The sequence below is a fragment of the Terrapene carolina genome, unplaced genomic scaffold (genome assembly GCF_002925995.2).
Source record: "Terrapene carolina triunguis isolate 2854851 unplaced genomic scaffold, T_m_triunguis-2.0 Scaffold94, whole genome shotgun sequence".
Classification (NCBI taxonomy): domain Eukaryota; kingdom Metazoa; phylum Chordata; order Testudines; family Emydidae; genus Terrapene; species Terrapene triunguis.
This window is the reverse complement of record NW_020664445.1, coordinates 620,278-641,560: the sequence shown is the minus strand read 5'-3', so window position 1 is coordinate 641,560 and position 21,283 is coordinate 620,278. Positions and strand designations below refer to the sequence as shown.

Sequence of the window (21,283 nt, the reverse complement as noted above, 5' to 3'; positions counted from 1 at the left end):
AACAACTTACAATACTCTTTGTACAGTTTGTTTCTCTCCCCATGTCCAGCATCCTTATATCTAGTCATGAATGAATCATGAGGAGTATGGCTAAGGCTGAGTTTTAATGATCAGTTTGTTCAACTGCTCGTTTGGAGAATCCATACCCTTCAAAGGAGCCTTATGAAGTGCAAAGGAGGCTACTGAACTCAAAGGGAAAAATAAAGTAAAACGGAAAACAGTTGCATATAAAACTCATTCCTTTCCCATTTTCTAGTTTCTCTTCCATAGAAATGCAGGGGCTCCCACAACATCTAAATACCTGAGGAGTTGGTTATTTTGATATCTGAAATTTATAAACAAAACAATGTGTAACCCCACTAGGCCCCAATAGGGTTGGTGGGTAAAATGGCTGACTACAAATGAGTTATAATTATGACTCTCATTGAAACCCTTTTAAAAGCCCCTAAAATTTTAATTGTTTTTTAAATCTGAAACATTTCCCCAGAAGTCACTGATGCATCTGAGTTTAAATATAAAATCCTAAATGAGCTGATTTAAAGGTAATTCTTGGTTACATTTCAATTTTGAGGGACACCTGATAAATCTAACCAATAGTCTTGATTTAATTTTTTTTTAAATAACTGATTCCTCCTCTAGATTGTATCTTAATCAGATAAGAATCTTAACATTTCCATGACCACAATGATTAAAAAAAGGAACAATGATAAAGTTGCTTGTAAAAGCCACCCGTATGAAAAGAGTACATGTTTCACAAAAATAATCATTAAAAAAAGTATTAAATCCCTGTTCCTTTTCTGATTTTGGCTGCTTATTTATATATAGTGTTTTGGAATGTCAATGGGTTCCATAATGGCTGGCTAGTTTCAAGATGAACTTGCTCCAGAGGCCTAGAAAACAAAGTCATACAGTACAGTCTTAGACACATGTCAATGGACAATTGAAGAAATTGATCCAAAAGGATCACTACAGATAGTAAAGTTTGAAAAGCCTTGTTCTTGAACCTAGACAGTCTCTTTAGAAATGACAGCTCCTAAATGTTTCCACTCAGATTTTTAAGAAGTGTAATTCTAGGTAGCCATTTAAATTTCTGAACTAATCCTCCACACTTTTGAGAGAGATTCCCTCTACTTTATAAATGAGGGAACTGAGGCAAAGCAGTGAAGGCCCAAACTCCCCAAAGTGGCCTTTAATTTTTGGGTACTCAACTTTAGGAAGAGAGGAAATGCTGGATCAGATCAGAACTATGGTCCATCTTGTCCAGTACCGTCTCTGATAATGGGCTTCAGAGAAAGGTGCAACAAACTTCACAGTAGGCAGATGTGGGATGATCTGCCCGCCCCCCACATGAAGGTTTTATCCTACTCTCTAATAGTTAGAGATAAGCTTCAACCCTGAAGCATGAGGTTTTAGATCCTTTCCAAAAGGTCAGCACTAACTGTTAGAGCTCTGGATGTTCTTGTTATTCATAGTAGTGTTCAATTCCTGCTTTTCTGGACTCCATGCAGCTGAAATTAGGCACCCAAAAATTGGAAGCCACTTCAGAAAATATGGCCCGATGATTTGTGGAAGGCAACCAAGTTAGTATCAGAACTGGAAATACAATGTAGGAGTTCCTGCCTTCCTGTCCCATGCTCACACCATCTCTCTAGCAATCCTCTGTAAGGGACTAAAAGATACATTTCAAAACCTGAGTGGCCTAAAGTTAGGTTCCTAAACAAGAGGCCTGACTTCCAAGGGTGCTGAGCATGCATAGCTCCCTCTGAAGGCTGTGGCAGTGTGGATGCTCAGCCTGTCTTCACAGGTACCCAAATATGGCCGAGGAACCAAGCTTAAGCCCGAAAGTGCTGGACCAACAGCTTTTAGCACCTTTCGCAGTGTGCACTAGCTATAAGGTGGATGTTATTAGGACACTACTTGATGTAAAGCAGTACTCTGAATTGGGAGTTGAGTAAAAAGCTTTAGGTTAGGACTTTCAAGGCTGCTTAGAGGATTTGGACAGCTAATTCCCACTAATTTTAATGGGAACTGTGAATACCCTTAGATAGATTTGAAAATCCCAGCAGTAGCTTCTAATGTTCACTTAGTTGGAATTACTCCTTGAAGAAAATGGTAGATCATTCATATGAAAACGTTCTTGTCCTATATTTAGATATACAACAGCACTTATGCTTTAACAAATACTTTAAGGTGGAGAAAGGCCAGTCATGGCTAAAATGTTGGCCTTCCAGAAGACTGTGCAAGGGGAGGTTTGAACGAAACCACACAGGTCACAATAAGTGAGCCAAACCACTGTCACTGGACTAAGTGTCTATACGCTGTGGAAGTTGTGCATGGGAATTACTCTGCACAATTCTAGAGACGACAACAGTAACGAGATCTTGGCACCCATAATAAAATAATAATAATAATATAATATATATGGAGATATACCTATCTCATAGAACTGGAAGGGACCTTGAAAAGGTCATCAAGTCCAGTCCCCTGCCTTCACTAACAGGACCAAATACTTTCCCTGACAGTTTGGTTTTTTTGTGTGCCCCAGATCCCTAAATGGCCCCCGCAAGGACTGAACTCACAACCCTGGGTTTAGCAGGCCAATGCTCAAACCACTGAGCTATTCCTCCCAATAATAATGAAAGACCATTTATAATCTAGGTTGATATGCTAGAACTGATTGTATAAATAACTTAGCATAACACTCCTCACAGCTCTAGGGTTAATCAGAGAGCAGGAATTCAATCTTTCTAGATCAAAGTGCTGGCACAGCATGGCTTTATATATGCCATATTAAAAAGGAATTTTCTACTATAAGGAAATGTATTTGGATTTCATTACTTTTTATGATTTAAAAGAGTTACTACCTACTGTTGGAGGAATCCACATAAACCCCACTATACCCTATGGCACCGTTCTAGTGTCAGTATTAACAGACTCATCTCTACCTAGTTCAGTCATACCTGCCCATCTTTTATACACAGAAAGCCTGGCTCCCAGTTCTCCGAGTCCCAAGCTCACCTTGCAAGATGGATAACTCCATTATCTGTATTAGTTACAGATGTTCCTTATTACAGGATACTTAAACATGCAATGCCTTTCAAACAGGCATAGCGTAAGTGAAAACAGGTGGTGGTTAAGACTTCAGAAGCATAAGTGATGCATTGTCCCTGTATCTGACAATGTGAGATGGAAATAGAGAGCGCAAGAGACAGCAACATAAATAGTTAGCAATAAAAAACAAACAACTGGGAGAAATGTTATTTTAAGCAGGTTGAAAGGAATCACTGTATCCAATCCCTCGCCACAGTTTAACATAATTTGGTATGACCCTGAAGTGCATGGCCCCATTGTTTTAGGATACAGCTCATAAGTGTCCTTCAGGCTTTTATGCTGAATGCAAAATTAAGAATTTAGTTCACCAATGGAAAGAGGAGTAAGTTGGGCTATGCTAGTAATTAATTACACTCCCTGCCCCACAGATCTTCTGTGTGTACCACCTAGCATGTTGTGGGCACTGCTGCAATCCTGATCCTAATTCAACTGACTCTTCCACTGTATTTCTATGTCACAAGATACAGTTCCTTTCAGCTTACTTTTACAGGAGATGGTCTCAGCTGTGACAAAAACTCTGCCATCCAGGTGATAGGCAAGCTCACAAACAGAAAAAGCAGAACATCTTGAGTGATACAAAGAACAAAAACTTCCCCTGAAGAAGTGCAGTCAGTAAAGACAGAGAGGGAGAGGAAGTAAAAGTGAAATTCTTGGAGGATGGCCACCTCCTCATCTGCACCTACCATTGGTTTTAGCTCTCTGCCTTCAGCTCCACCTCCCCTGCCAGCTTCTTTCATTGATTTTCTACTGTTCTCCACAAATTCCTGCAAAATAAGTCAAGTGGCTTAATCTTTCTTCCACTGGTTGTATACTGAAGTATCCAGGGAATGTGCAAGCCTATGGCTCACATATAAAATTCCCTGACAATGTCACAAAAAGTAATGTGTTCTGCCCCAAGAAGTGAACACAAAAACAAGAGATACTGCCTCCCTCCGTCTCTTACCCCTTTGGCACTCAAAAGATCCTTACAGACAGTATTAAGCATCCCCCCACCCATCCCTGGCATCCACATTCTGATGACTGGCACAAAATAAATACAGACCCCAGCCACTACAGTCTGTCCAGTGAAAACAGTATGTAGTATTACAGCTCTATCAAGCCGTTGTAATAGAAAAAAAATATACGGGGATTTTGTTTTTACTTCTAGCAATGCCTTCTAGTTTTCCCTAATCCCTCAGAACACAACTTCTCAAAACTTTTCCACATCCAGGGTCTCATCTTGTGAGATTTTCCCCCCCGCCATGGACACGGCCTTTCCCATTTGTTATAACATCAAATGGAAGCAGCCAGGCATTAGACCCTGCTATTAAAGATATCAGCAGATATGCTATAGTTCTGTAGTATTTCAATACATCTTTCTATTGTAAAGGTGAAGGCATCACGTAGGAAATTCCATGCCACTAGTACTTTGATATCTACCGCATCCCTTTGTTGTTTACAATTCTGTGGCCAATCTGAACATTGATTCTCTGCACACACGCACGCGCACACAGTGTGATCTTTCTAAATTTCTTGTGCTAGATTATATATCGTGATCTTACTAAATTACCTGTGCTTCGTGAGTGTAAGGTATTTTCAATTATTATTCTACATTTGATATCAATGGGATCAGCTAGTATTACGTACTATACAACCTAAAGCACTACACAACAGAGGTTTAGGGTTAAAATCCTGACACAATTCCCAACAAGTATTCAGAAATCAGAATGTTAAGAATAATTGGATTTGAGTCTGTCTCTGGTTTATGCATGAGAATACATTTCATGTGAAGTGAGGAATGGACTTCATGGCTGCTATGTAGAGCAGGTAGAGAAACAGGAGCAAGGAAATTCTCTCTTAGCACTGAATTCAGTCTAATGTTGGCTTTAAGAGGATTTTTACTTCCCCGTTTCTAGTACATCAGATGTACATGGGGGGATGAGGGGGAACATCTAAATTAAGAAACTAAGACCATGTCTACACTACCACTTATGTCAGCAAAACGTATGTCACTCTGGGGTGTGAAAAAACCCACACACCTCAGCGACATATGTTTCACCGGCCTAAGTGGTCGTGTGCACAGCTTCTCCCGCCGACATAGCTATCACCACTCATTGGGGGTGGTTTAATTCTGTCGATGGGAAAGCTCTCTCCTGTTGGCATAGATCTGTGGTGTAGCCATTCTGACAGTGGCGCAGCTGCATGGGTACAGCTGTGGTGCTGTAGGTCTCCAGTGTAGACATAGTGTAACTGTAACATGGCCTACTTTGTCCCTGTCAAATGAGATGCTAATAGCAACTCGGGCTCAGATCCGTACTCAGGGAGGACTGTAAGTGCTGCTATTTGAGGACTAGGAGAGACACTGTCTGAGCAAAGGCTGGTCTGCCGGTCTGGGTAAGAAACCCCAACCTGGGCACTACTGACGTTAGTCATACTTTCTTCTGGACCCAAGAGAAAGGTCTTTAAAAGAGGCTGACCCTGGGATTTTTGTGCTGAATGGCATCAGAAGCTTGCACTAAATTCTCTATCAATAGTAGAGTTCCTTTGACTCAAGGGAGAGGGGAGGAAAACTAACTTACCATGAGAATTTTATCCATGTAGAATTCTCTACCAGGGCTTCCATCGTTGTATTTTGTATCAATGGCAAAACATAAGAAGAGGACATCCACGACCATTTCATAAATTGACAGGAAGCAGTGAGCAACCAGGAAAGCAAAGAGGCAGACGATGATGAGAGGCAACACCCACACGGTGTAATCCCTCTGGTAGTTCAGCAACATAACCCCCGCCAAGCCCGTGCTGCAAACAATCAGTACCTGAAGCAAAGAAAACAGAAAGACAAGAATGATTGCAGAAGCCGTTGGATTATTTTTCATGTACGTGAGCACACACTTTAGTCTCACAGGTATAGGAGAACTGGATGCTACAATGTCACTGATTCCACCACAAGACACTAAATGCTACTAAAACCCCACATGCTGCTGGATCCAGCCAGAGCTGTTTTCAATGCTGTGCCTGCACAGAGAAGAATACCATCTCTTCAAAGCCCCAAAGCTAATTCACATAAATAAATACAAACCTGCCACTCACCCATTGTTCCAGGGGAAAAAAAAAAAAAAGATACTATAGTAAGACAGAACCTTACTCTGTTGTGTTGTCGGTTTATTCAAATTATAAACTCCTCGGGTCAGGAATCAGTTCTAGGTCTGTACTTTGTACACAATATAAAAATTAATATAACCAGATCCACCAATTAATATGCTTTATAATAATTTTGCTTGCAGACACACACTTAGACAAAATATCCCTTCAGCTTGTTCCAGTCCCTCCTATTTGCAACAGGAAGGCTGCTAAGAATTACCTTGTGTACTAGGTCCCCACTGTAAACTAAGCATTATTTCTAACTCTGATTTTAACAGCGCAAGGCATTTCTACATATCTTTCAGGTAGTTTCCCAAAAATTAGCATGAGTGGCCCTAAGAAATGTCATACTAGGTGTCAATGTAGTTTTTATGAACAATACACCATGTCTCTGCATTTAAAAATCAAACACTGCAAAATAGGTCAGTTTCCACTGTATTATTCAGATATTGAATTAGGCTGAAAGAAGAGCTGGGTTGGCCAGGCAGCAGCATAGTGCTAACACTGTTGTTTGGTAGTTTGCACCACTTATTTAAGCATTACTGCCACCCTTCAGTTCATCCAATGATGTGAAAGCCATTTTTTCATGGAGACATTTCCTGGAATGTTAGACTACTCCAGAGAACTGCAGTGTTCACTTCAATACCCCCAAGGCACCTGTATCTTCATTATGTGCTCATTCCCATCACTCTGTATTGATTAGTTTATTTACTGGATTAGAAAACCACACAGAGTTCAGCCCACTGTAATCTGATTTATTACACGGAGAGACGTGTACAGAGGATAGACAGTTCATTCCATGAAGGGCCCCAATGCTGACGGGTACTTGTGGGGCTACAGCTGATGCAGTGGGACTAGCATTTAGCAGGTTAGTAAATAAGAACACAAAAAGTCAGCCCAGGTCTAACAGTAACTTACTGGGTTCTGGTTTTTCCTAAAGAAATAGAAAACTGAGCTGCAACAACAGTGCTTAGTAATCTTTCTACCCTGGAATATACTTGGTCCCAACTTTTTCCTCTTTACTCCCACTTGGGCAACTCCCAGCTGCCAATACAAGGTCCTGCTGCCTCCCATTCCACCCCTACTACGAGGGCTGGTGGAAAATATATGAACTTCTTTCTGAAGGAAAATTGAGGGTTTGATTATAGAAGTTGTTAGGGGAAATGTCTGCTTTCCTTACATTTTAGGTTTTTCATTGGAAAACCAAAAACTCCTGGCCAGACTTTTTTCAGCTTTCAGTTGCCAAAGGAACCAAAAGCCAGAATATTTTTGATGACAAGAAATTGGAATTTTCAGCTGAACCCCGGCAACGTGCACTTTCTGACCTGTCTCACTCACCACCATCCAGAGGTTCTTTTACAGTCCCCTTTCCTGCTCAATTCCTTCTAAACCATGTTCCTGAGCAGAAGCAGCAGGATGGGATGGGTCACAGCAGTAGGCAGTGGGAAAACAAGCGCTCAGAGGCACATTGTAGCTGGAGTGCAAGCACAGGGAAGGTTTCTGAGAGCAAGCAGACTTGTTCCAGGTCTGTAACAGTACACCCCTTCGGCATACCTTTCCCAGGAATAGCATGAAGTCTCCCACTGTGTTTATGGCAGCCACTCGCAGAGCATTCTCCACTAGAATGACGAAGGCATCCTTTGCTGAGGTGCAGAAGTTGGTGCTGTTGATAGCTGTGGCTGTATATGCATTCTGGAGGAAAGCAAAATGAAGAATTAGTCACAGACACTCTGTCCCCTTTCCTTCAACATTCCCCACAGCTCATGTTCCCAATATCTACCTACCTACCAAGAAATCATCTGTTATGGCAACAAGACTTTCTCCTCCCATCCCCTTTCACAACAGAAAGCACAATGTCATGAGACACTTGATTTAATAAGAGATCTTTAAAGGTACAAATCTAATCAAGAAATAATGAGGACTCAGTAACATGACACTCACTTTCAAGACAATCAGCCCCATCCCAGAATTAGGGAGGAAAGGAACTGTGTAATGAAAAATCCCGTCCGTGCTCACTGCTGATTTCATACACCAAAAAGGCAAGGGTTTGTGCTGGATCTTGAGACAGTCACTGCTCACCTTGAAGCTGCTAAACCAAGTCCCCCCAGCGGAGTGGTTGAATCAATAGACAGAGAACAATATCGGAGGGAATAACCATTTTTCCACCTGCCTTGCTTATTCTTGCCACATATATATCAGTTTCACACCAAAATGCTAATGGAAAAAGAATTTAGAATCTCTCTGCAGGAATAGGAGGTGAGCAACGACATTACTACCATGATAAGCAGCTGGACAAAAATCTCTCTCTCTCAGGACATACAATAGTTTGAGGGTCATGTGTTTCAGAGAAGTTGCTTTCTAGATGTTGAAAAAGAAAGCATTTCTAGTTCTGTCCAGCATCACTGAATACGTAAGTCAAGGGTAACAAAGACAATTTCCAATAATTACACACTTTACTAATGATCTTCATCAAGACAATTCAAAAACAAGGCCAGCTGAGGGCAGGCCAGGACTATGCCCAGGCTAGAACTTTATGGGATGCTGTAAGGTTTTGTCTGTTAGTTTCATCACCACTCTGAAAACCAAGCTTCGAATAAGGCAGCTTCCAAAAACATATCTTGTGGTTCTACAAGGAGTACAAGTTCTGTATGGCTTTAATCTGACTCACTGGGAGCGTGTGAACCCAGATACCTTTGTGAGCGAGCTCAATTGTGTAGGTTTATGAAATCAGAGATGGAGGAGCTCCATTATACAAAATGTTTGTCTCAAATATGAGAAACAAACTGAACAATAGTAAAAGAGAAATCTATATTAACAGATTACAGCACAGCTCTCCCACAAGGAAACAGATACGACTAAACCACCCATCACAATTCACAGTCCTTTCCCTTCTTTAGAGAATGTCACACCGAAGCTGGGAGGTACATTTCTCCGCTCAGGTCCACGGACCCGTGGCAGCTCTGCTCAAGCTAGCACGCTAACAATAGCAGCGCGGCAGCTGAGGTGGCACCTTGGGCAGCCACCCGCGGACGTACTTAGGGTCTCAGACATGGTTAGACTCTGGCACTAGCCCAACCTGCCGTAACTACCCTGCTATTTTTAGCACACTAGTCAAGCAGAACTAGTGTGTATATATCTACCTGAGATGGGAACGCACCTCCCATCTGCTGTGTAGACATAGCCTTAAAAGAAAAGAGTGACTTAAATGAAATAAAGACTTCAAGGTACAGAGAATCCTCCGGGGCACGGGTCACTTGCTGGAGGATTCTCTGTACCTTGAAGTCTTTAAACTATGATTTGAGGACTTCAATAGCTCAGACACAGGTTAGGGGTTTGATACAGGAGTGGGTGGGTGAGATTCTGTGGCCTGCGTTGTGCAGGAGGTCAGACTAGATGATCATAATGGTCCCTTCTGACCTTAAAGTCTATGATTCTAAATACATTTTCTCAAATATGTGATGCTTAAATATTAAAAAGGAGAAAAGCTCCACACTCTGTTACCATATATACACTTTCAATCTTAAATGTACCTGAGGAAAGTGGGTGCTGGGAGGGTTGTATTCAACCATTAAAATCTAATGCTATATTGCTTAGACACAATTAGTCATTTTTAAAGGACAAAATGTCTTTTCCAGAAAGAGGAATTGGGACAATTTTTCACACTGGCGCTGTAAATGAGGACTAATGTAATGAGCCTCAGTGAGATCACAATGTACTTTAATTTCAGTAATGGGGACATGACTGAAGTACATAGGTTCAATCAAGTTCCAAAGTACAATTTAACATGTGTCAACTTAAGGAAAAAATTACCCCATCTTCTGGTTTCAGACTAGCCTTCCTCAATCACTAGCCTTCCTTTATATAAAAAGTCAAAATATATAAAATCTTACCTGATTTAAGTAAGTCAGGCACTTTTCTAGACACCAAAGGCAGCAGATGCAAGCTTTCAGCATACATCGAGCACAGGCATTTTCCTAGCATGGCAACAGGGGGGGAAAAAAACCAAGTACATTAAAAAAAACCCCAAAGGACAAAGAACATGAACGACCATTACATTCAAATGCATGGGCTATACTTTAAGAGCTGAATATTCTGAAATCAGCCCTTAAGTTTCGCGCGTGCACACACACACACACACACTTACTTTTTTGGTCAAAATTTAGGATCAAATTTCAAGCATTTGGAACCCAGTATTTTAATAAGAAGTAGGTTTCCCTTACTTTTCCTTTGAGTTGGGAATGAATATACATAAGGATCATTCGTGGAATCTTCACTAATGTGATAATGAAAGAACCTTTTGCCACTGTTCCTAGGTGGTAACAGACAAGACGATTTACTGATGCCAGAATAGGAGTAAATGGCAGATTCCTTTTCTCCCTGTGGAAAATCATCAGAGAAATAAAATAAAGCAGTATCATCAATATGGACTTTAGGTGAGAAAAACCAGCTACAGACAAATTCTGACTGAGTTCACAGGTGAAAAGCAATTTGGTGGTCTCATTCTAGTCTTCAGTGGACATTGCTGAGTCATTGAGAAGCAGGGTCCGTAACAGTATTAGCTCTAATGTAATAGCAGGAAAAGGATGAGTCTGTGAGGGGACACTTGCCTGCACTATAGTTATACCTAACCAATCAATTTTTTAAGCTCTACACTTCTATGAATGTCTAATTCAAACATTTTTAAGTCTTTCCCTCCTCTCCCCCAAATTTATTTTAGGATTTTCCCTATTTTATATATTGGAAAAAGCATATATACATTCATTACACAAAAGCTGTTTTCAGACCATTTGTATTTCTGAATATACATATCCACACAGCCAGGGAATCAAGTATTAAGTATTAAAACAAAATACAGTGCTGTAACAAAGTATTTATAAGGATGTATTTATAAGGGGAAATAGGGATTTATTTATAAGAGCTGAATGCACAGTCTTCTGATACAGCTTTTAAGAAATGTATTCTTATCATTCGTATTTCTCTAAAGCAAACCATCACTATTTCCCTCTCTACAGCAGCTTCATTCAGCATTTAATGAAAGAGCGCTCAATAAGTATTAAAAAAATAAACTCAGTGATAAAAGTATCATAGGATTAATGTTATTGAACTGTCAGTGTTCCAGTAATAAAATACCTCCCCTGAATTTAGGGAAACCTATTCTTAAGGGTGGTTTCACTTGAAAAATATAAAAAAGTGGCACCTTCTAATTCCACAGACCTGCTCCCTCCATGTACTGATTCATGCTGACTTCAGTGAGGAAAAAATATTTTTACAACTTTTGGCTCCTATTAGCATTCTGAAGTCAGTTTTCAGTGAGCTAGATTCTATTTCTTCTTGCAAAAAACAGTTTACCTAGTTCCAACCAGTTATACCTGTGCAAATGGAAGGCGGCAATTGGCTTATACAAGTGTAACTGAGGGCCTAATCTGGCCAGAAGAACCTTATGGCTAGGCTTGGAAGCATTACATTTTTACCAGTAGATATTGATAAATGTCAATTTCACCACAAGCACACACATACACACATACTAGCAGAGTAAGAAAAATGCTGCTTGAGTTTGATTTAAGGATGTTTGCTTTGTATATTTTGACAAGAGGATGTTGACAACTTGTGTTTTAACAGTTATAAAAACTTTAACTTTCTGATTTTCATTGTCTACTGTCGTTAAATAATTCTGACCTTTCCCCTTCATTCCCCTCAACTGTCAAAATTTAAATAAAGATTGAATAAATGCTTGAAATGAACATTGATATTATCCATCAAAATAATTAAAAAAAAAAAACGAATTCTGCCGAGCCTACTTATGACTGGTAGCATTGCATGAAATGCAAAGAGCCCATCTTGGCTTTCAGAGCCCTAGGTGAGAGTGCAGGGCTAGCAGTTAAACAAAAATCTTCCTATATGGAAATTATGTACATTGATCTAGAAATCATTAACAACGTGGAACCCCAGTATACCATTTTCACAGTCACTTTTCAGACTAGAACCACACTTTAATATGCAAGAAAGCAAAGTACACCTCTACCCCGATATAACGCTGTCCTTGGGAGCCAAAAATTCTTACCGTGTTATAGGTGAAACTGCGTTATATCGAACTTGCTTTGATCTGCCTGAGCGCGCAGCCCCACCCCCCCGGAGCGCTGCTTGACCGCGTTACATCCGAATTGGTGTTCTATCGGGTCACTTTCTATCGGGGTAGAGGTGTGGTAGAGGGAAATGGATATTTAATAACTCAAGGTTCCCATTAAGGGATGATGGATAGGGAGCAGGTAAGAGCAAACTCATTTACCTTCTGGTAAAATACAGTAAATAAACTCACAGATGTTGGAGATGCAAAAGATCTCTTAAATCATCTAGCCCAGCAACATGCTGTGGCAAGACTATTCCTACCTACGGTGTATTTCCTAGTTATGTACAATTTGTAAAAGCAGCACAGCAGGGATATCAATGAAAATAAATTACTGTAAGGTATCTTTCATATGAGAGAACATTTAAACCAAGGCCTTGCTCTGCTCGGACACTGATGACCCTATGGCAATTTTAATAAGGCATAAGGGCTTTGTCATGGGTTGACATTTTCCTCCCTTACTCCAACCACTCTTGCTGTACATCACGGCTGATGCCCTCTGCTTCAGAAGTAGCTGCATTTTTCCAGAGGTGCTGTATTTCTACTGTTTGCAAACTACTTTGAGACCATTTGGAATGGGAAGTGTAACTTAAATTATCAGATTGTTGAGCACACGAGATTTCTTTTTTTAAACAAATATATAGTGAACTATAAAATATCAGTGAGTTACATTTTGAGAAATTTCACTTTAGAAAGATATACTTTTAAAAAAAGAAGAGGCGAATAAGTTCAATAGCATCATTTCTTTCCTTAATCAAAAATGTTGCCAAGAGTTGTATGTTAGCAAAAACACTCGATATCACTTCAGTGTTGCTCACTCTCAAAAAACGATTTCAAGACTCGTGATAGAGTTTTTCTTAAAGCCTTATCTCCTAGCTCTGTGATTGAGAACCTCAGCTTCCATTTAAAAAAAATAAAAGTTTCTAGTCCTTATTGTGGTAGAAAAAAAGCTTAAAAACATGATCTCTGGGCACCTAGAGACTTAAAAAAAATTTAAAAAGCTCAGATTTATTTATTTTTAATTCTCATTATTTTTTAACACTGCAATACTACCAATTAGGAGTTATCCTAAGGATATGGGATGCATCCCTCTCTTGTACTTGAGATACATGTGCATTAGCTGATAGGAGTATAGCATGATTTGCAAATTAGGACTCATGCACAGTGATGGTACATGGAGATTTAATACATATATTTTGCTTCACTTGAACATTAGTATATAATCTGAATTCATATGAAAATGATGGCTCTAATGGGACTTTATGTAATCTTAGGAAACAGACAAACGAGTGTGTGAAAAGAATTAAAGGACTGTATTTTTCAGTTAAGTAATCCCAGTCAATTAGCGCCAATCATCTTTTAAGTTAAATGGAGCTTATCAGCTTTATTACTGAAAAGAGATAAATGTCAAAGTGCTTTTTACTTTTTTTAAAAAAATGAATCATCTAGGTCTTCATTGTGTATATGGGACTTAGGGGCAAACAAGACTGTGGTGCTTAACATCTTCAAATTGCACATAACCAGCTAAACGCACTATTTATTTTAGAAGTTTGCTTTTGCTTTTCTGCTTCCAGGCAGAACACAGCTGCTCATTTCACCACAAGCTCTGGCCCCAGTTATTTTTGATGATTCAGTTACTAGGTCTCTTAAGAAAAAGCTGTCTGAAAAGTTCTCACCTTGTGAAATAGTATGTCACAACAGCCCCAGCTACCGTCATCTGTTGACATGCTAGAATAAATTCACTGATCCAGATCAGCCCTACCATATGGTACCACCACATGTATCGTAGAGGGCCCAAAACCCGGAATTCCACAACCCCTTGTTCGTTTAGGACAGGGCTACCTAGGAACAAATCAGAGAAAGAAGGCAGATAGCTAATATCAACTTAGAAAGAAAGAATCGTTTGTAATTCAGCTAATAACTCTCAATCATTTAAAGAGTGACAGCTCTGTCTCCTAATAAAGTGTTAACATCAGTGTAGCTGGACAGTTGATAATGGAGATAATATTGCTGTGTCAGCCTGCAAAAATATTAATTACTGTTAAAAATTATGCAGAGAAAGGATTTTAAAATTCTCCAGAGCACACGCAACATCCAACTTAAAAAAAAAAAAAAATTTTTTACTATGTGGGAAATTTGAAAAAAAAAAAAAAAATGAAGCAGAATGATTTCTTATTCCAAAATGTAATGGAAGGAAACCTAAGTCATTCTGAATTTTCTGCCACCCTCCCTTCATATCCATAGTTTGCAAAAATTGCAGAAATTTATTTAAAGATCATAATTTGTATTTTTTAGTTAGGATCAAACAACATTAATGGTGACCTCTATTTCTTGATGGTGCAAGTGTTTGTGTGTGTGTTTTGTCTATATTTGAATAACAGAATCTATTTGCTAGAATATTAGCAGCGTTTGAGAAGAGAAGATTTTTCCCAAAGAATTTTATACATATTTTAAAACCCAATAGACTTGTCTGATCCAAGTAGCACTTTCACATAAGTTCACTGACATTGTGTCAGGATTTCCTCAGGCAATGGATGCTCTACTTCAAAAAGCATTAGCACTCACTGTGGAGGTCCATCTCACCCATCAAAATGATGTGAACAGCAGAAGAGGTTCAGGAAAACACAGAGAATAGACATAACAGGTGCATAAAACAGATCCAAATTGAAAGCCATTAGCGTTTTCACTTAGGTTTGCACTAGATCTCTTATGTGAATGGTTTCAGATTTGTATGAATCTTGGAAGTCAAACACCACTACCAAAATAATTTTGTTCTAGTGAATTACTATTTGGAAAAACAAGTTTCTTCTGACACATTTTTAGAAAAATGTTATACATTTTGGCTTTTAGTACTTTGGGAAATACTGATGTATAGTATGTATGGCCTTGTTTCTGCAAAGACGTCAATTTTCCTTAACTTTCATATGTTTTGACACTCATATGTATGTAAACTCACAGTGAATAAAATTAGGCACATGCAGGACCAGGGCTGAGGTTACCAACAATTAAAACTGAGCAAAGCTTTTTATTATTAAAGCCCAAACTTTGGCCCTGCTGATGCAATTGGGTCCATGCGGGTGCAGGGGTCTACCCGCACAGCTCAAAATGCAGAATTGGGACCTCAACCATTTTCAGGCGCAAGAAAAATATTGTGACTCATTGTTCCCCAGATAACAAACATCACATCTCATAATTCAAATTAAACTTATAGCAGTAAAACACACAAAACCAAGAACAAATTCCATTAGCTCTGTCCCTTGGTAAAAACAGGGCCCCAAAATCCCAAATCATAGAATCATAGAATATCAGGGTTGGAAGGGACCTCAGGAGGTCATCTAGTCCAACCCCCTGCTCAAAGCAGGACCAATTCCCAACTATATCATCCCAGCCAGGGCTTTGTCAAGCCAGGCCTTAAAAACCTCCAAGGAAGGAGATTCCACCACCTCCCTAGGGAACCCATTCCAGTGCTTCACCACCCTCCTAGTGAAATAGTGTTTCCTAATATCCAACCTAGACCTCCCCCACTGCAACTTGAGACCATTGCTCCTTGTTCTGTCATCTGCCACCACTGAGAACAGTCGAGCTCCATCCTCTTTGGAACCCCCCTTCCATATTTTTCCATAGTTAGGCTGAAATAGTTATATGATCTAAAAAGTGCTAAAATTACTATATTGTATTAGAGCATTTGTGAAGTAGTGAACATAACATTTCAAATGTCAAGTTCCATTAAACCCCCTTCCCCCAGATGCTTATAACTTTCTGAGAAATATACATTTCCCATTTTGAAAAGTTATTGCCACTGTTTTGTACAGAACTAACTAAAATCAGTGAAACTTTTGGGCCCCAATCCTACAAACTCCTCTATTCAGGCAAACCCTTGCACCTCTGCTGAGCCCCAGCAATGTCTATGGGGCTCAGGTAAACCTCTAGGCCTTTATCTTGAAACTGGGTGTGTAAAGTCCTCATTACTGCCGAGCATGTCCCCTCCTAAGGCTATGTCTACACTTAAAATGCTACAGCGGCACAGCTGTAGCACTTCAGTGTAGATACTTCCTACAGCGATTTCTGTAGTCAATTCACCTCCCTGAGAGGCAGTAGGTAAGTCGATGGAAGCGCTGTCTACACAAGGACTTAGGTTGGCTTAATTATGTCACTCAGGCATGTGGATTTTTCACCCCCCAAGCAAGGTAGCTGGGTGGATCTAACTGTCTGGTCTACACTAGCCCTAAGACCGTCACAAACAACAGAAAATTGGCTACTGTGCATTTGCGTTTTGAGCGACACTCTGTGCATGCACGCGTCCTTTTAGAAATGTGCATTTATCAATTTAAGTAGTGGCTAAATTGCTTGTGCTGCCTTAAGTCCTTAGAGGAGCGTCACTGGGTTTTTTAACCCTTTGCTCTACACTGAAAAGGAGGAAAATTAAATGCAAAAAACTGTTAATGTAATGTTACTGTCATAGGAGATATATTAAAAAAGTCAAGAAATGCAGAGTTATGGCCCCTACAATAATATTAGCATATTCACATTGCATGTCTCTAGTATTTTCTAGTCCTTTTATTTTTGTTAAAGAGATTACATATCTGTTGAATATTATGGCAAGTGGCTATATTAATATTTCTGCAGGAGGATACCATTAACTTGAAAATTACATTTATCTGCATGCGATTGTTATAAGTAACCCCTAAGATCACCATAACAGAAAGACGGCAGAATACTTTTCCTCTATTATTCTGTTTGTTTCGTTTGTGTATTTGACAGCACTTTATCAGGTTGCTGATGTTGCACCAGGCCCTGCTGGGGACTGTTTACTAGTAACAGCTGCAGCAGAGCTGAAAATGAATAGATTGCAAGCAGCAGGCGGCTGGTTGTGTGCACAGAGAAGGGGAAGAAGGACCAGGGACAGACCTGAGCATGGCTGGTGGTGTTTCTCTCAGATCCAGCCAAAATACCCTCTCAACACAGAAAGGAACAGAAATAACACTTCTGAATATTTTAAATAATGGTTTAAATTGCAGGACATTATTTCAAAAGATGTGCTGAGTTTAATTTTTGAAGATAAAACCAGATTGATGGGTTCCTTTGAAGTTGTACATTTCCTGACTTTTAAAAAAATGTATGTCTTTACTGATGTATTGACATGCTTTTTTTGCATTTAATTTCTGTAACTCTGCAAAACAATGAGAGCCAAAAATGAGACACTATCCAGTCTGAAAGCTAGCCTAACAGGATAGCTAAGTATTCCTCTGGCATGGGGAAATCTGAGAGTGGCATAAAGCTGGTATCATAAACTCTCCACCTTCCTTTCCTAGGGCCCCCGCTGTATATGGAATATGCCATAGCCAGAACACACTGTGTTCAAACAGGTCCCAGCTAGCATGACAGTCTCTTGGAGACATAGTGCTTGCATATGTTACAGCAGCCCTGCGGCTGCTCTTCCTCACATCAAACAGGGGCAAAATAATGGTAGAAAGCCACTTCTAGGGCACCAAACAATGGGTAACTTCACACCTGATGATGAATACAGATGTGCACAAGAACACAGTATTAAAGTACTCTCTGTGCTCATTCAAAGTCAAAGGGATATATCAGAGCACAGCAATTCTTATTTTCAAATTTTAATTACATCTAAAGTCTGTACAAGAAAGTACTAGTGTTTACTTAAAAGAAGCCATGTGCCCACATACCTGTAGTGCCAAGGAAAAGCAGGACCATGATCCAGTAGCTCCAAAACAGGATGAGGGCAAAGAAAGTCCAAAAGGGCTGGAAGACTAGCAGCGGCAGGTGAATGAAAACTTTGCCAGCCACGTGGAACAAGGCAATGGTGAGAGCTACTCGCTTGCGCATAATTAACATTATCAAGAACAAGATAACCTGAGGAGAGAAGTTTCCAACGGACATTTTAGGTGATGAAAAGCAGACCATCAGGTGCAGTAAACAACACAGGATCTTCAAGTAGAGCAAACGAATCACACTTCCAACAGTTGGTGTGAGCCCTGCACGTTTACACGGCTCAACCCTGCATCAAGTATTTCGAGATTGATTTATCAACGCAAACCACTTTTAGTGACTCCTGCTACCTTTTAAATACTTTTTTGAACTGACACTCAGACTGACACGACTGCAGACCAAATTCTATCACTCAACTGCATTGTGCAACCAAGTAAAAGCAATGGGATTGCACAGGTGTAGCTGAGGGCAGAATTTGCCCTATATTTTGAAACAGAACCTGGAGAACTTGTCAGATAAGTTTATAAAAAGGTTTAATTACAGTGCATGCCTGTATCAAGTATTATTAGCTAAAATGAAATTATGAGGTAGCATCTCAGCATTGCATGTTTGATTTATCTGACAAACAGGATCCAAGTGCAAGTGAACATACAGATTAAGGGTCCAATCCTGAAGCTGCTCTGTGCATGGAAGTCCCAGGTGATTTCTGAGCGTGGCCCAGACCAGCTGTGGGTTCAGGCCCTACAATCTATTCTTCTGATGTCAGGGGAGTGTGTGTGTCTACCAGAACAGTGCCTAATAGTAGAAAGTGCAGCAACAAACAGAGAGGGAGATTGTTTCTGGAGCACTTTCAATTTTTCATGCACATATTACAAAACCTGCATTGACAAGCCAAAGAACATGGCAAGAATGACAGAAAAAGGGAATACAATTTTGTCAGTGACAAAGCACTTACCGTGAAGACAGTAGCTGAAATGGCATAGACCAAGAGGGCCTGAAGATTGTCTTTGGCTATTTGAAGCTGATCAGCAGTAAGAGTTTCATTGACAAACTTTGTTTGCTTAGCATACAGCCACCACAGTACTCCTGTGCCTCCTATGTTTTGAATTAAAGACAGGACAAATACTATATTTCCCTCTACAGAACAGACACAAAGAATGGAATCGGTCAAACACAGCACAGTCTAAACTGATAGAAAATATCCAAGTGGGCTGATGCTATTCTGAAAGGAAGGATTTTAAAGGGGGAGTGCTCTGGCTCAAGCAGGTGCTCTCCCTGCACTGCTCCTACCCTGCTAGGAGCATCTGAAAATCATGCAGTCCCTTGGATCAGTACTCCTCATTTCATGTGTTTTAGAGAGAACAGGGTGAAGCCACTAGTCAGGGGAGGCATAGTAAGGACAGATACTGCTCCCATATGACAGGCATTAGAGGACTGGAAGGGGGTAGGGAACAGATGATGATGTGGTGGGAGGTGTATGGGAAATTAAAATGGAAGAACTGAGTGAGGGAGCCCCAGAGAGGATGTAGAGAAACAAGAAGAGCAAAGAAAGGTGAATAAGAAGTGAAAGGGTAAACACTTCAGAGAGAAGTGCCACCAGGAAAGAGGAAAGGAAACAACCAAGAGACAGCGAGAGAGAGAGGAAAGGGGAGAAAATCCATGATACCAGAAACAGCACCTCAAATAAATCACAGATAGGTGTTCCTGCCTCAAGAAGAGCTGATGCAGGCACTGGAAGTGCAGGAGTGATAGGGAAGAGTCAGCTCACCTCACTTGAGATGGGAAAATGAAAAATAAAAATAAAAGGCTAAGGAGAAGAGAGGGAAGTGTCTCCCATTAAACTCCCTGGGGGAAATCCCAGCCATACTGAAGTCAAGGGGAGAGGCAAAACTCCCATTGATTTTAATAGGGTCAGGATTTCACTCTCTGGCTCTAGCCATTTTTCCAAGACAGAACCGTCCCTTTGATCTGGGATTCCATACCTCCAATGAATTAACCTTTCTCTTTTGATATTTCTCTCTCCAATTCTCCTCTCCTTACCTCAAGGTTTGAGACTCAGCTGCAGTGTGCCTATCTAAAGTGCCAAAATCTTAGCTGATTGATTCTACTCATTTCAAAAGATAGGTGTGGGACTCAGGACATTCCAGATTTGCCACCGACCATATGGGACTTTCAAAAACATGAACTGATGTAAACAAAGCAGCGTGTCTCACAAAACACAACTTTTAAGGTCTTCACACTTGGTGCGGTTTTTCAGCATGTAATAAGATGTCAGTGGGGCAGTTCAGAAAAGCTAAGTGATCTTGGCCCACTGAAATTTTTCTAACTCTTGCAGGTCATGGGACCTTAAATCATGGCTATCACCGAATTTAACTTCCCCCACATAACCCAATATTTTGGCTGCATTATTAAAGATCAACAATATAAAACTTCAGTTCCACAAAATTTAAAGTTAATGGAGTAGATTAAAGCTGCCAGAAAGCAGCCTGAATGGGACAGCTGGGAATTCACATTACGTAGAGGAATCTCTGGAATTTTAAAGCCAGTGTGTCTAATTCATCCCACAGCTTCAGGCTACTGCTACTTGCTCTGGGGGCCTAACTAGCCCCCTGCTCCCCCAGTAGTCCCCAGGATTGGAGGAGGTATGCAATGAGGAGGAAAAGTGATGGAAAACCACCCATGTTCCCCTCTGCTTAAATGTATTGAGCAGAGCTCAGGCACCCCTAAGGATCTCGCCTAAATGTTAATGGGGCTGCTCTGCCCCACAGGGCTCTATACTGCAGTGTAAGGATTCTAGATAGATTCCTGGTGTCATTCTCCAGGTTGTCATGGCGGTGTGCGTACTCATTCACCTAGCAGGAGGTGCAGCAATTGTCTGGCTGGGTAAGGAGCAGCAATGACTCAATCTAATTCAGTCCTCCTTAGCCAGAAAAATAGCAGTTTCCCCATGGAACCCGGAGACAGGTCAATATAAAGCAGGAAAGAAGAAGTGGCTCTGAGTAGGATGCTGACGAACCTTGCGATTGGGGGGGGGGAGAGATCAGAACTTGGCTCTCAGAAACAAGGAAACGAACAAGACTTACCAAGTGATCCCAAAACGACAAGAATTGTTAAGATCCAAACCAGTACTCTTGAAATGTACCTGATTATCACCATCAAAATCATGGACAGCACTGCAGAAGAGAGAAATATAATAAG

General features: G+C 40.4%; 1 protein-coding gene across 2 annotated transcripts in view; it reads right to left on the bottom strand.

Annotated features, from left to right (window-relative positions):
- Positions 1–581: 581 nt before the first annotated feature.
- Positions 582–21,283, bottom strand: part of SLC44A1 (solute carrier family 44 member 1) — a 96,058-nt gene continuing 75,356 nt past the window's right edge. Inside the window, exons 7-16 of one of the 2 annotated variants that reach the window (XM_026650857.2) lie at positions 21,169–21,258; positions 19,041–19,180; positions 18,043–18,229; positions 14,032–14,197; positions 10,452–10,608; positions 10,122–10,205; positions 7,786–7,923; positions 5,670–5,906; positions 3,795–3,875; positions 582–890 (exon numbers count right to left, since the gene is read on the bottom strand). In XM_026650857.2, the coding sequence (XP_026506642.1) occupies positions 867–890; positions 3,795–3,875; positions 5,670–5,906; positions 7,786–7,923; positions 10,122–10,205; positions 10,452–10,608; positions 14,032–14,197; positions 18,043–18,229; positions 19,041–19,180; positions 21,169–21,258 (1,304 nt within the window). In that variant the 3' untranslated portion in view covers positions 582–866. Of the gene's footprint in view, positions 891–2,608; positions 3,876–5,669; positions 5,907–7,785; positions 7,924–10,121; positions 10,206–10,451; positions 10,609–14,031; positions 14,198–18,042; positions 18,230–19,040; positions 19,181–21,168; positions 21,259–21,283 lie in introns of those variants that run through there. The other variant, XM_026650856.2, reaches the window with a different exon arrangement.